This window comes from Gouania willdenowi, chromosome 22 (genome assembly GCF_900634775.1).
Source record: "Gouania willdenowi chromosome 22, fGouWil2.1, whole genome shotgun sequence".
NCBI classification, from domain to species: domain Eukaryota; kingdom Metazoa; phylum Chordata; class Actinopteri; order Blenniiformes; family Gobiesocidae; genus Gouania; species Gouania willdenowi.
Genome location: NC_041065.1, coordinates 9,408,098 through 9,424,427, shown reverse-complemented (window position 1 = coordinate 9,424,427; position 16,330 = coordinate 9,408,098). Strand labels below are relative to the sequence as shown.

The following is a 16,330-nucleotide window of genomic DNA, read 5'->3' as shown; positions in this document are numbered from 1 at the left end:
GTCCAAACTTCGAGTGCAATATAATGTTTCACCTTCTCGGGGCGCTACACTTATTCTAGGTCCAGAAGCGCGTAAGAGAAAAAGGACTTAAGCAGACTGGAGAATGCGTGCAAGGCCAGATTTAAATGGGAACACCCACATTTCAGGGCTGCTCCACCCACAGTGTGTAACTGGGATGGAAGCACGCAGCGGCTGACTTAAGTACAGGGGGAGAATAGTGCACAGCCACAAACAGCTCCGCTGCGTGGCTTTTTTGACTTTTGCGCATGGGAGAATAGAGCTATAAATATTTAACAAGCAACTAAAAAATAAACTTACTGACATTTAGACAATTACAATTTTTGTTTCTATATACAATATAAGTTATAGCTTAAACAAAATTTTGTCATTGAAGAAAAATAAACCCAAAAACAAAAGAAGAGACATTGTTCTTTTCCTAACTCTTTTCCTAACACTTTTTGTGCTATTTTGAGTTTTTTTTTTTAATTTAATTGTAAATTTACTGTCAGGTGTGGTCAGTAGGTGTGTTTGTGTTCAGTATTGTGACCACTTCATTCAGTTTGATTAAACGCCCTCAGTTCAGTATCATAAACCTACACGAGCGGTGGAAAGGGAGCAGGTGGTGGTCCTCATTCAGCCATCTTGCAAGGACAACCACTGTGTTCTGTAGTATTCCGTGGACCGTGTGGTTGTGCCATAACACACGTCAGCCTCATTTACATCATACTGTATACACACCCACACATGACCACAGTGCAGGCACACCCACATCAGCCCGTATACGTATGATTAACTTGAACATAAGCTCAACCCTGAAAACCGAACCCTCACATAACATTAAGACCTCATATAATGCAGTCAGGCCAGTGCTACTCTTTTTGTGACTTCTATTTCTGATCTAGACAAACATTGCATGAGGACAAAAAGTTGTCCAGTCTGATGTATCTTACCCTTCAGTGTACTGTATGCTATCCTCATCCTGAGATGTTGGCAATATTGTTACAAAAGAATGAATTATTTAGGGTAAGTTATATAGTTTTGGCCAGGGTTGGGGTCAATTACATGTTTTTTTCAAGATACAATTATGATTTTAATTATCCATGTTCACGTACAATTCTATTATGTTTACAGTGACCAGAATTTTTCCAATTACAATTTAATTATATATATATATATATTTTTATCCTCAGAATGTCCATTACAATTACGTTCTGAATTACTAAAGTTCAATTACAATTACTGAGTTTGAATTAAAGAACATATTAAAAGATAACCTTCCTCTTCAGCATCTCTTATGATAACGGGTTCTAAATCAAATATCTAACTATCTAATTTCTTTCCTATCTATTGGTTAAATGTTAAGCTTCCTAATCAATGAAAATATAGGTTTTAATATTTTTGGTGTGGGCGTCTGAGCTGTTTTTGTTTCAGTATAGCCCTCAAATTTCATTTTTTTTTAAATTGTAAAATGTGGCAAAGCTTGATTTGAAATATATTTTAATAATTAATAGCTACATATTTGTAGAACTGTACATAGAACTGTAACATGGTTCCCCAATTTTGCGTTAAATTATAATTGACTAGTTTTGTAGAATTTTCATGGCAATTAGAATTACAAATTCAATAATCTAAACACAATTATAATTGAACTACAATTACAACAGCAACAGGTATTTGAAATTACAATTACTATCATAATTATGCCATAATTGTAGTTAATTATAATTTATGTGATTATAGTTATATTTTGACCCCAACCCTGGCTTTGGCAATTTATTGTATGAAGATCACTGTTTTATGTATCGTGTCATGTACTTTAAAAAATGTATTTGATAGGGACAAGTGTGAACAATCAACATGTACCACACTACAAGATTTATAGCCCAGGCTAATTTGCAATGTCCATTGTCTCGTCTTTCTAGAGAACAAACTTATAGCCAGCAAACCAAAATAAGAATACAAAAATAAACCATGAGAAATTCAGAAAATGGTTGCTTTAAGAACAAAGAAGAAAGGCAAGGTCAGAGATAGTGAGGACTAGATAATGACTTTGTGAATAACAATCAGATAACATTGACACATAGGCATATTTTGAGCAGAGAGACATTTGACATTATAGACAACACATCTGATAGGGTTGTCTTCTGATTGCGAGGATGGGGGTTCACTCCCAGATCTATACTTGACTATGTGTCTGTGTGTCCTTGGGCATGACACTGAACCCTAATTTGCTCCCAATGGTTGACGAGTGCTTTGCATGGCAGCTCTGTCCCATTGGTGTGTGAGTGTAAATGAGCTGATATTGTAAAGCACTTGAGACCACCTCAGTGGGGGTAAAGTGTGCAGTATGTTTTTACAATTTGCTTTTTTAAGTAAATGAAAAACACTTTTAGCACCTATACATTTCCTGTCTTAAGTTTTGTCCTGGTGTGTAAATAGTACTGATATATCCTACTCAAGTAGAAGTACTGCTAATTGATTGAAATTGTACTCAAGTACAAGTACAAGTAGTTCATACATAAAATACTCAAGTACAAGTAGCTCAAGTAAACAGCACTCAAAGTGAAGGTTACTAGTTACTTTCACCCCCCATGTTTATTTTTGGTAATAAATCTTGCCACGATTCCCTTGCATTAAACATCTCACGTATATAAACTTATAAAGGAAGAGACCAAATCTTACATAATTGGAACATAATTTATTTTCGGTATAAAATAAAAGGTTTGTAAAGATATATAAGTATTTTCAAATAAAATAACACCATTGAATTCAATTCAAAATAAAAAAATTCAGAAGTATAGCTACATTTATGCACTCCAAAACTAAGAAAATAACCAGCATTAAATGCTTTTGTTTTGGCACTGTTCATTACGTTTAATCTGATTGGCCAGCTATGATGTGATTAATTTATTTGTTGTCTGGTCATTTCATTTTTCAATTTTTCAAGTTTCACAATTTTTTTTGATCATTTTAGAACAAAAAATAATAATTTACCCAGTAACAAATTATTTTACTTCTTTTAAAACGTACCTAACTACAAATAAAATGACTGATTCAGAAATATACTTAAAAAAGTACCCATAAAAGAAACTCAGATACAGTAACGTGAGTACTTGTAATCCATTGCTTTCACCTCTGTCCTTTCTTTTCTTGTCTGCAGTTGAGAGATCTATCTGCTCTCTACCTCGAGCTGCCGGCTCATGCAGCAGCTGGGTATCACGCTACCACTTTGACGTCCGCACCTCCAAGTGTGCACACTTCTGGTTTGGAGGTTGTCATGGCAACAGCAACAACTTCATGACCCGCGCAGAGTGCCAAAGGGCATGCCCTTTGCCTGGACCCGTCCAACAAGCCTCAAGGCCTTCCAATCCAGCCAGAGAGCCCACTAGAGAGTATATGCCTGCTGGGACTCCTTCAACCGGACACACCTCATCCAGAGGAAGCTCCAGAGCTAGTGAATCTAATGCCAGATCTCGCAACATGGGAAGGGTTTTCACAGTCCAGGGAGGCTCGGCCAGCAGCAGCAGTAGACAGGCCACAAGTGCTGCCATCAATGCCCACAGAGGTAGAGTCCAGCTGCGGCAACACCGACCATCGTCCGCTGTGGCTGTGCAGCCCAGCGGCCCAGCTGCCAGGTAAGCCCCCGAAGATCCCAAGGAGCTCAGCCAAAAGCTCTGTCACTGGTCCACCAATGGCCTTGTAGAACTGTTTACATCCACCTGCTGAAGGACCCCAAGAACCACTTTGTCCTGCAGAGCCAAAGTGATGGGAAGGAAATGGAAAGAAAACGATAAATGCTGTGCTTGTTTACTCACTTCTAAAGTGATGAATAAGCTTTTTCAGAAAGGGGAAGAAATAAAGCTGGGTGGAAAAATAAGTCATACCTTCATGAGGCTAAAATGTTCTAACTAACGAGTTAACTTAGGGAATGCCAAAACTCTTAATGTTGGCATATAATGTCTATAGTGGCTCAATTGAGTTCTATGATACAGATGTGCACAACTCGGTGCTTTCACCTCCCTGTAGAACCCATCTGGCCTCAATTAAACCCAACAAATGTCAGACATATTTTTTACGTTTGTCTCTCTACACACTTTGTGAAGCATTTACATTTGTATTAAAATTCCATGCTATGTGTTCGGTATAGAAACTCATTTGTGTCATGCTTATATAATCTCTTGCTTTCTGAACACACCGCTGTACCGTCCAGCCACACAGACTCTCACACCGGCTTTGTTTCTGTCTCTAACCTGTTCACTGTGTTAGTGGAAGTTGATAACCTCACAGCAGGTCTAAATGGACAGTTTTTCTGGGACTCTTCGCAATCTGCCCAGCATTGATGTTAGCGCTTATTTGCTCTTTGCTACCTCACCATGTTGTTTACCTCCACCATCTTTGGGCTTTTTTGTTTCCACCTACTGTGTCATTATATCAAACTAATAAAGGTTGTGCTGTAATGCTTCATGTTGTATGTGTATCATCACTAAACCCTTTATGTGCACATTGTCTTTAACTCATTTTACTGGGTGATGGTTAATCTTATGGTGAACAGGACCTTTGGGCTCATGTATCAGGGTGTAACATCACTGTCTTTGTGTTTGGGACTTCTGATGTTGGGAATTTTCCTGGTCAGTGCTGTGTTATTTGGTGTCTTGGATCAAAGTATGATCAAAGTATGATGACACTTTTTAAGGGGAGGGAATATGACTGCACAACACCTGGACCTCCCCATGTTAGTATATCACAGATGATTAGCAAAGTTCACACACCAAACTTACTGAAAATTAGTGGCAAAAAGGATTTTGTGACTTTGCCTTTTGATGCTAATCCTCAAAGGAAAATTCCTTTGAGGTTTAGACATAGTAATAGAAACTAAAAGTTCAAAACACATTTTGAACACTTTTTCACTGTGTTGATACACATTTGAAATAACTATTCTATTTGCAATAACAACAAACATGCACAAACGTATTGGCAAATAAATAAGTGATCATAACAAGGTTTGTAGGCTAATGTAAAATAAATAAATCCACATAATAGAAGAAAAATCTTGATGATATTGTTGGGTTTCTTTTAATTGTGAAGTGTAGGGGCACGGCATTTTAACTTACTCCTGAAAGTGGGAATGGCATATAAATTAAAGTTTTACACCATAGCTAATTACATCTAAAAAAAATAGAGGTTTTTCTTTTACAGGAACATATATTTTATGTTAAATTAATTTATTTACTTATTTATAAAAAAATGTTTTTCTCTTAACTTTAAAATGTTAATGTTTTTTAATGGCCGAGGAAGGTTTGTCCTTTTTGTTGTTGCATGATTCTTGTGCATGCTCATTTCCTTGGTGTGGTCTGGTCTCCCCCTAATTCTGAGCCTCTCCTCTGTAGACTGGATTGAGGGCGTTCTTTATGCTTGCTTTGGTGACCAACAGTGGAGCATAAAGTGACTTTTACTGCCTCTGTCCCCTCCTATGTCTTGTCCTATGTCCTGCCCATTTCCTTCCCCTGTTCCTCTCTCCTCTGTTTGTGCCTTTCTATTCTGTCCTTCTTTCTTGTCTCCCTGTGTTTTGTCAGTCTGACTCGAGGAGAATTAAGCATCGATAAAACCGACCCGTCCATGGTGGAGGCTTTAGTTGGCCAGACGGCGGTTCTTCCTTGTCGAGTGAGTCCTCCACCATCGTCCACTGTCACTGTGGAGTGGAGAAGAGATGGTAGTCCTCTGTCCACTCACAAGTCAGTCCGAGCACATATTCCCGAGCACACAGACATGCATTTATCCTGGTCTTTTTCTCTCTCATGTGTATCAATTCTCCTTCAGGCATTTCCAACAGCCCAATGGCTCCTTGTTAGTCGGTCCTCTTGTTAAGTCAGACTCTAGCTGGTTTTTGTGTTTGGCCACTCGTGAAGGAGAGAGAGATCATCGTTACATCTACTTGTCTGTCTCAGGTAATGTCATGTGTTTGCATTTGTTGGTAACATTTTGTATCGTAAGCTCCCTCTAATAAGCATTCTGTTATTAGAACTGCAGGGTAATTAAGTAGCTCCCAGTGCTTTCAGACCAAAACTTATCAGTACAATTCAAACCAACTCAAGTTTTCTCCTCGGTTACGTCACTATGTTTGTTAGGGCTACATTCATTCCTGCAATAAAGAAGCCAACAATGGTTCTTCCAAATACAAGGGTGTTGGTTCAATTCCAAGTGATATATGTACAGTTAACTTAAAGCAGGGGTGTCAAACTCATTTTAGTTCAGTGGCCAACTACAGAGCAATTTATTGGGAAAATATGTAATTCAATCATTATTGTGTAGTTTGTAGTTCCATGTATAAATAAATTATAAAATATGTGTGGCACTGATACTATCAAAGCAATAAGTGACAGATATCAGTCCATGCAGGATCTTCAACTTCAATTCATTTGATTTTATGACCCATTTTAATGTCATTTGGATAAATGTTGTGGGATAATTCAAAGAAAATTGCAGGATTTGGGAAAGATTCAGAGTTCTTTTAACAATTTGAGATAAAAAATGAGATCAAATGAAAATGCGAGTTTCATTGAATTTGGATATTAATTTGGAGATGTCTAGCTGAGATGTCTACAACTGAGTTAATTGGTCAGTAACACTTTTTAGCTTTCTGATGCTGGTCAAATTGCTTTTTGATTTGACTTTCAGTTAATTTTTTACAATGTTTTTTTTTTTTTTTTTTATATCAGTCTACTTCTTTAACTATCAGAATACAACTGCCTCAGGATAGACACGACCGCTCAGACATGTTGTAAAAACAGGAGAATTTTCTGCCAAACTTTCAGTGTTTTATGGTAACAAGGGCATATATATAAATATATATATATATATATATATATATATATATATATATATATATATATATATATATATATATATATATATTTTTTTTTTGCTTTTGTTTTTTTAGTAAAATGAAAAAATCAAAACATGTTCCCTATGATTTGCATTTCATTTGTCAAATGATTTACATCATTGGGTGCACTGTGGCTTAGTGGTTGGTTGGCCTGTCCACCTCACATCTAGAAAGTCTTGGGATCAACCCCTGGGATGGACACTTGGGTCCTTTTTGTGTGGAGTTTGAATAAGATGCTCTGAAGGGCCAGATTTGGCCCCCGGGCCTTGTGTGTGACTTAAAGTGTGAATACGTAGTAAATCAGGGTAGCACCTCATAGTCTTTTGCACAATGCAATTTATTTTTTTACAAAATGTGTTTTCCTGCACAGTGTGTCTTCACTTTCATTTTTCAGTAACACCTATGATCCAGCCCAGTCCCACAGAGATTTGTGAAACTGCGACGTAAATTATTTAATCAATTGTTCCATACGTCACTCATTTTTTCTGTGCTGCTTGGAAGGAATTTCCAATTGGTTTATTCAAACTGGAAGTGATTTCCCTAACCCTAGCTATTTCCCTAGCCCTGAATCATTTGCACTACTCCCAGCTCTATTCGTAACCAATACCTTTTTCATTGCTGTAACAAATCATTCTTTATAACTTCAGTTAGTGCAGTGGACAAAGCCTCCTTCTGGATCTATATCCAGCATGAGTTGTTTTATTCCATCTACAGCATACTTTTATTCCCCGAAGCACGAAAAAAAAGTTGGTTACACTTTACCCCAAGTTTTTTACATAAAGGTTGACAATACGCTGTCATTATAATGACATGACACCTGTTAAATGCCGTTTCTTACCCTAACACTCATCCCTATCCCTACCTAACCTCACTAGATCCCACCACCTAACCCAAAAAATCTTATTGACAGCCTTCATGACTCTTTAGTCATGCTAATGACAGATAATGACAGTGTAATGTCAGCCTTATGTATAAAACATCAAGTCAAGTGTTACCAAAATGTCATTCAACGCATGAAAAAAAAGGAGGAAATTGTTTTGGCACACAGGAAACTATTGCTTAATGTGACAGTTTCACTATCCCCTGTGAAATTGAGTTGTTTGATTACAAACTAAATGGCTAACTAGTTTAAAACAAAACCACAGTATTATTTCTGTCCACTATTAAGTGCCACATGTCTATTCAGATCCATTGCGTTTAAGTTGGAACATTTTTTTTTTATCGAGTTTTGTCCCTTTTTAGTTTTAAACATAGGCCTCAAATAAGAAATGTCAGCACACCTTCATATTTTATCTTGTAAAGCCCACACCCTGTAATAAAGCAAATGAGAACCCTTTTGCCTGGATTAAAACTGGCTAATTGGGGCCAGATTCAGTTCAAGCCCTAATTTGACCGAGTCTGACGACAATTAGTGCATTGCTGGAAATTTGAGTAGATTGAGGTGAAGCTTTAATGTCATACTGGAACCACCAGTGACTACCAGGAATAGTCTGGTTGACGACCAAGCACAGATTGGTGACAGCTGGAGAGACAGTGGACAGCCCGGAAAGACGGCACCGGGGCAGTCAGGGGTAGCATCCCGAGCTGCATCTTCTGAGAGGAAGAAACCCACATCAAGCTACAGATCGACCTACAAGAGAGATACCCCCAGGGATTCCCGAGAGGGGGGGTGGAAGAGAATCCCATCGGACGGATCAAACGATAACGACACATAGCAATGGTAACACGACAACGACTATGGAATGTATATGTGGCAAGAGATGCAAGAACCGACATGGCCTGCGGATCCACCAGGCCAAGATGAAGTGTGTGCAAAAGGAGTCAGAGTCACAGCGCGCAGGAACTACGCCTGGTGAGACGCCGGAGGAGCCTGGCCCGGAGTCACCCCACAGTGCCCGGAGCCTCCACGTGACGCTGGCACCAGATGTGCATGGGACATCAGAACATCGTCGGGTGAAGTGGCCCCAAGCTAGCAAGGAGAAGGAGTGGCTCTAATTCGATGAAGTTGCAGACACCATTCTTGAAGCAACTGTTAAAGGGGAGGCTGACCGACGCCTCAAGGCGATGACGACAATCATCATGAGCTTAGCAGTAGAGAAGTTTGGGCTAGCAGAGAAACGAACAGTAAAGCTCCCCTACATCATGAACAACAGAGCTAGCAAGATACATCAGCTCAGACAAGAACTAAAGAGATTAAAGCAGCAGTTCAAGGCAGCAAGTGAAGAGGAGAAGGAACCTCTGGCAGAGCTGCGCAGCATAATCCGCAAGAGGCTGATGACCTTGAGAAGGGCAGAGTGGCACAGGAGGAGGAGGAAAGAGAGGTCCAGGAAGCGAGCTGCCTTCCTTGCAAATCCGTTTGGGTTCACAAAGCAGCTGCTAGGGCAGAAGCGCAGTGGCCAACTTACCTGCTCCAAAGCTGAGGTCGACCACTACCTCAAGGAGACCTACAGCGATTCCTGCAGAGAGCAAGACCTGGGCCCCTGCAGGTCCCTAATTGATCCACCTGCACCAACTTGGGATTTCAACGGGAAGGAGCCCGCTTGGAAGGAGATTCAGGAAGTGGTCAAAAGGGCCAGAGCGAGCTCTGCTCCGGGGCCCAGTGGAGTACCTTATAAGGTGTATAAGAACTGCCCCAGGCTACTCCACAGGCTTTGGAAGATCCTGAAGGTAATCTGGAGGAAGGGCAAAGTGGCTGACCAGTGGAGACAGGCAGAGGGTGTGTGGATCCCGAAGGAGGAAAAGTCACAGAACATCAACCAGTTCCGAGCCATCTCGCTGCTAAGTGTTGAAGGGAAGATCTTCTTCAGCCTCGTCTCTAGGCGACTGACAGACTTCCTCCTGAAAAACTCCTACATCGACACCTCGGTCCAGAAAGGAGGGATCCCAAAGGTTTCCGGGTGTCTGGAGCACACAGGTGTGGTTACCCAGCTCATCAGGGAAGCCAGAGAGAACAAGGGCGACCTGGCTGTGTTGTGGCTGGACCTTGCAAACGCCTATGGATCCATACCCCACAAGCTGGTCGAAGAGGCACTAAACAGGCACCACGTCCCAAAGAAGGTCAAAGATCTGATCCTGGACTACTATTCCAACTTTAGCCTGAGAGTCTCCTCTGGATCAACAACTTCAGACTGGCACAAACTCGGAAAGGGAATCATCACCGGATGCACAATTTCTGTCATCCTCTTTGCACTGTCCATGAACATGCTGGTTAAGTCTGCGGAAGTTCAGTGCAGGGGGCCCCTCAGTAAGTCCGGAGTCCGACAGCCACCAATCCGAGCCTTCATGGATGACTTGACGGTGACAACGACATCTGTCCCAGGCTGCAGGTGGATTCTAAGTGGCCTTGAGGAGTTGATCTCGTGGGCTCGTATGAGTTTTAAGCCAGCTAAGTCTAGGTCCCTCGTGCTGAAGAAAGGGAAGGTCACTGGCAAGTTTAGTTTCTCCCTTGGCACCACCAAGATTCCATCACTAACAGAGAAACCAGTGAAGAGCCTGGGAAAGGTGTTCAACTGTAGCCTGAGAGACGCAGCTTCCACACAATCAACGAATCAGGAGCTGGAGACCTGGTTGGCCGCGGTGGACAAGTCTGGCCTCCCTGGAAAGTTCAAGGCCTGGATTTACCAGCATGGCATTCTCCCTCGGATCCTCTGGCCCCTCTTGGTCTATGATTTCCCCATTTCAACAGTGGAAGGCTTCGAGATGAGGGTCAGCAGGTTTCTCCGCAGGTGGCTAGGACTGCCGCGAAGCCTGAGCAGCATTGCCCTATATGGGCAAAGCAACAAGCTGAAGCTCCCTATGAGCAGCCTAAGTGAAGAGTTCATGGTGACCCGGTCCAGGGAGCTGCTTCAATACCCGGAGTCTAGTGACCCAAAGGTTGCCCAGGCTGGGACTGAGGTCCGGACGGGACGGAAGTGGAGAGCTGCTGTGGCCGTGGACGTTGCGGAGTCTAGGGTACGGCAGAGGGTACTGATGGGCAAAGTGGCACAAGGAAGAGCTGGCCTGGGTAGTGGTAGAACTCACTTTAATAAAGCAAAGAAGAGAGAGAGGAGGGCGCTGATCCTCGAGGAGGTGCGAGCAGGACTAGAGGAGAAGCGGGCCAGCCAGATGGTGGGAATGCGGCAGCAGGGAGCCTGGATGAGATGGGAGCAAGCGCTGGAGCGTAAGATCACATGGACCGAGCTGTGGAAAGCTGAGCCCCACCGAATCAAATTCTTGATCCAGGCGGTTTATGACGTGCTGCCTAGCCCATCCAACCTTTGCATCTGGGGGAAGGCAGAGACACCGGCTTGCCCCCTCTGCCAGAGGAGAGGAACCTTGGAGCACATCCTCAGCTGCTGTTCGAAAGCCCTGGGTGAAGGGCGCTACCGCTGGAGACACGACCAGGTCCTTAAGGCAATAGCTAATTCCATCTGCTGCGGGATTAGCCACAGCAAGAGCCTTCGCCCAGTGAAGAAGAGCATTACTTTCGTCAGAGCTGGGGAGAAGGTTGCAGTGACCACCCAAAATACCTCCCCTGGCCTGTTGGCAACGGCGCGTGATTGGGTGCTAAAGGTTGACCTGGGGAAGCAACTAAAGTTCCCCGAAGAGGTCGCAAAAACAACTTTGAGGCCAGACATTGTGATTACTTCAGTAGCCACCAAGCAGGTAGTTCTTCTGAAGCTTACTGTGCCGTGGGAGGACCGGATGGAGGAGGCCCATGAGAGGAAGAGGGCTAAGTACTCCGAGCTAGTGGAGGAGTGCAGGAGCAATGGTTGGCGGGCAAGATGCCAACCCATTGAAGTAGGATGCAGAGGATTTGCGGGCCAGTCTCTCTGCAGGGCCTACAAGATGCTGGGTATTGCTGGAGCCAGCCAGCGAAAGGCCATCAAGTTGGCCACAGATGCTGCAGAAGTGGCATCAAGGTGGCTGTGGATCAGAAGAGGAGAGGAGTGGCACGTAGGGTAGCGCTACCTGGGCACAAGCTGGGGCTTGATCAACCCCAGTTGGGTCGCCTGGAGGAGGGGGTCTGATTGTTGAAAGACCCGAAACCCCCTGTGATCCCAGGTTACATCACTGATGATGTGTCCAGGGGCACCACAAGGTGTATTTGAGAATCATAGGTTGTGTCAGAACATGCTGTTACTGAAAAGTGAACTGCTGATGTGATAATGTGATGTTATGTAAGAGCTCATTCTGTGTCAAATTGTGTATTCAATCACACGCGCATGCATTTCTTTGTGTGTTCACACAGAGGGCTCACAACCGCCGAGAACCACCTCACCACCCGGAGATGGGCCATTAAGGTACACATTGTATTTCTATCAGTAAGCAGGAGGGGGTGTGTCATTTTGCTGTATTTTAGATATGTAAAATGACACAAGAATAAAAAAAAATATTTTAATGTATTTTTCCCAGATGGTGGATTGAGCGTTCAAGCTCATCTTTAGTGGAAATGCGAGCGGGACAAACGGCTAAACTGCCTTGCACCATCGTCCCTCCATCAGCTCAGCACTCTGTCCGTATTCACTGGACAAAGGACGAACAAAGCCTCCGTAATCCCAGGTAAATCGTACGCCGTTCATTGATTCATCATTTATCCTAATCATTAACATTTCAGCACACACTGTGTACCATCTGTTGCGGTAGGATTAGATAGAATTTTTCTGCAGATAATAATAAACCAGTTTAATTCAATAAGAAAAAAACAACATGAAAATCCCTCACCTAAAGCCCAGTGAGAGCTGGTGATAGGCACCAGCAGACCCCCACCACCCTGGAAAAAGGAGCAAGCGGGTCAGAAAATGAATGGATTGATAATATGAAAATGACTCTGAATTAGAAATGAAATGATAAACAAAAATATTAAATAGTAAAATGGATGGCATGAAAAGAGCTCGGCACTAGCAACATACTTTCTGATGAATAATCAGAAATAGGTGCAAAGGCTGCACGAGACATTTTCACTACTAATGAATAGCCTCTTGATTTGACTTTCAGTTTGTTTTTTTACAACGTGTTTTTTTTCACATCAGTCGACTTCTTTAACGATCAGAATACAACTGCCTCAGGATAGACACGACCGCTCAGACATGTTGGAAAAACAGGAGAATTTTCTGCCAGACTTTCACATTGTTCAAAAAAGGAGAAAATCAACATGTGCACTGTGATTTGCTATTGATTTATATCATAGTGTGCACAGTGGAGTAGTGGTTAGCATGTCTGCCTCACATTGAGAAAGTCCCGGGATCAACACTTGGGTCCTTTCTGTGTGGAGTTTACATGTTCTCCCCTGTGCTGCGTGGGTTTCCTCTGAGTACTCTGTCTTCCCCCACAATCCAAAATCATGACTGTTAGGTTGATTGGAGTCTCTAAATTGCCCGTGAGAGTGAATTGTTGTCTGTGTGTAGCCCTGCAACGAACTGGTGCATGTCCAGGGTGTACCCCTGCCCAGTGTGCGCTGGAGTTAGGCACCAGCAGACTGCTGCCACCATGAAAACAGAAACATGTGGGTTTGGATGTTTTCTTTTTTTTAAAGGCAATAAACTTTGTTTTTTTGTACCTATTGGAATGCTGTTTAACATAAAATTGTGAATAACTGTTCCTTGCACCCCAAAATCCATCCATGACCTTCACACCTACTGTACGTACTCTATTTGGAGAAGTTGTCTTTATTGATGATTTGGTTTTTTTTAATGTTTTTTTTACAATCTCTGACAAAATCTGTCTGTATAAGTGCAGCAAAGATTATGAAATGCTGGTAATTACGTACTGTAGAGTTTTACAATAGTCCTAGAATGATTATAGTCTATACATGTAGTGTAAACAGTGATTCTCCCTGTTGCGCTGTAGGTTTACTCATCACTCAGACGGCAGTCTCATCATCGGCCCTCTTAAATCTGATGACTCAGGTGTGTACGTTTGTGCAGCCTCCAGTCCTTCCCATTTTGAACAGAGGCAGCTGCAGCTCCGAGTACAGGGTGAGTATTTAGTCATAGTAATCATCGTAATAAATACTCCTGAACGTGTGCTGCCATGTGTCTACTAGCTTTTCTTCAATCAGTGCTTTGAACAAGTCAAAGTTGCTGTCGGTTTGCCAGGTTACATACTTTGGTTTCATGATCATCACCATAGCAGCTGTGATGATATCTTTCTTTCTTTCTTTTTATTCTTTGTCTCAAACTTCAAGACAGAATCAACATCAAAACAATCATAACAAAACATGGAATACATATCTTCTCATCACTATTCAATGAAAAGCAATCAAGAAATAGATTTAACACAAATAAAACATATGTATCCTTCAGTTTGAGATAGGGGCAGAATCAGGGTCATTCGGTGCCCAAGGCAAGAGTGGACTTTGACGTCCCCGCCATGAATGAATAAAATAGATACAGTTTTTTTTTTTTTTTTTTAGTCTATACACAGTGTACACATATCAAGACAAAACAATGCAATTCTGTGACACAACAAACTATTGAAAAAAAATACAACCTATTTTCAAATTTAGAATAATGCACTATAATACAATATAACACCTACATACAGTTATAGTGTAAATGTCTCGAGGGAACAATAACAAAAACGGTGCAAAAGAAACGCAAAACAAAAAAAAAAAAAAAAAAAAAAAAAAAGCAATGCAAAACAGTGCAATCAAAGGTTAAAATAAGATATAAAACTTTCAGTGCAAGGACATTTCTACTTTCCTGTTTGGTTTTACTAGTCAGTAACACAAATCTTAAAACCAAAGAACACAATGCACAAACAACACATTAAAATTATATAGAATATAACAAGAATTAAAATAAAATAAATATAAATATGGGCAGAAGAGTAGCAGGTATAGTTAGATTTTTTATATTAATATTCAATTAAGAGAAAACATGTACAGTGATTGTAAAGGGCGTGTTTCACGTTTATTATACATTTTTCAATTATTATTTAAAAAAACAAAACAAAAATTGGGGGGATGCAATTTGGCAACCCTCCAGCAGATGGCGGCCGCCTGTGGTGCCTGTCGGGTAGGCCGGCCCTGGGCAGGATGAAGCAAAAGCTTCTGTAGTTCTGATCCTCCTTACCATCAGTAACCAACTCTCAACATAAAGCGGTCAACTCATGTCCATTGCAGCCAAATACAATTTGACACATACAGTGAACAATATTATAACACATACTGTACACACAGAATAGGATTATGATCTCGTTACTTGGTATATATATATGAAAAAAGTTTGTATTGTTTTTTAAATATCACTGAGTTTTTACAAGACTTTAAAGTATAATGAAGTTTGTTCCATAATTGTATAAACAGAAGTGCACAAGGTTTTTGAAGTTGAGTGGACTTTTGGATGAATAAAGTTGAGTAATCCCCTTAAATTCTAACCATTGTCTGTTGCTTTGAACAGTTTTTATAGATTATTTGGTAGTTCATAGTGCACAGCTTTGTGAACTACTAACACCATCTTAAAAGAAACTAAATCAAAACATTTTAAGAGTTGAGATGTAAAAAAAGAGGGATTAGTATGGTCTCTATAACCTGGATGATTAATAATCCTTAATAATTATTTTTCGTAATGAGCAGATCCTTTGTAGATTTGATTGATATGTATTACCCCAGACTTCAAAGCAATAAGATAGGTATTATATGCAGGAACATTGAGCAGGATGTGTATGTAAAGCTTTATTCGGAGCTAAATACTTTGAATACTCCTTGAAAATGTAACTATAATTAAGGTATTGATACCTTGAAGCCACACACCAAATTTAGTTATTGTATCTTAAAAGATTTCTGAGAAAAGCTGTCCCCTTTGAAGATACCTTGAACAGAGTAAAAAAACAGAAAAAGAACAATAAATCCGGAAAAAAACATTGTGTGCTTCTCATTTTCGAACTCCATCAAAGTATTGATACCCTGAAGCCACACACCAAATGTGGTTATTGTATCTTAAAAGGTTTCACCTCTAGAAAACATCCTTTTTTTAATGTAGTTTCAGGATTTAAGGAGAAGCTTCATTTAGATCTGTTAAACGATCTTTATGTTGCAGATTGTTGTTATTTAGTCAATAAGAGGTCTGTAAAAGGTAAAAAAAAAAAAACATATCTGAAACACACTCTGCAGTATACATCAGTGGAATGTTAACTTCCAGTATGAAATATCTCATAAATGTTTTCTATTTTGATATATTTATCTATCTATTTTTGTCTTTTTTGTTTAGCGGACCTGAAGATAACTACAGCTCCAAATAATATTCAAGTCTCTGAAGGCAGCACGGCTCTGCTGCCATGTGTGGTGTCAGGAGACAATGTCAACATCGGCTGGTCCAGGTGAGAATCCCTTACACTCACAGATACCCGAGATTATCCACAGAGTAAGATTATCAACAGAGTAAGATTATCCACAGAATAAGATTATCCACAGAATAAGATTATCCACAGAATAAGATTATCCACAGAGTAAGAGTATACAGTATC

General features: G+C 40.9%; 1 protein-coding gene across 5 annotated transcripts in view; it reads left to right on the top strand.

Moving 5' to 3' along the window:
• paplna (papilin a, proteoglycan-like sulfated glycoprotein) overlaps window positions 1-16,330 on the top strand; it is a 41,740-nt gene that overhangs the window by 22,944 nt on the left and 2,466 nt on the right. For all 5 annotated transcript variants that reach the window (XR_003672846.1, XR_003672847.1, XM_028438445.1 and 2 more), the window contains exons 19-25: window positions 3,161-3,635; window positions 5,574-5,732; window positions 5,818-5,945; window positions 12,114-12,165; window positions 12,278-12,424; window positions 13,712-13,839; window positions 16,075-16,183. Coding sequence is in view for 3 of the 5 variants with exons in the window: in XM_028438445.1 (XP_028294246.1) it covers window positions 3,161-3,635; window positions 5,574-5,732; window positions 5,818-5,945; window positions 12,114-12,165; window positions 12,278-12,424; window positions 13,712-13,839; window positions 16,075-16,183 (1,198 nt within the window). In the remaining 2 variants the exon portion in view is untranslated. The remainder of the gene's footprint in view (window positions 1-3,160; window positions 3,636-5,573; window positions 5,733-5,817; window positions 5,946-12,113; window positions 12,166-12,277; window positions 12,425-13,711; window positions 13,840-16,074; window positions 16,184-16,330) is intronic.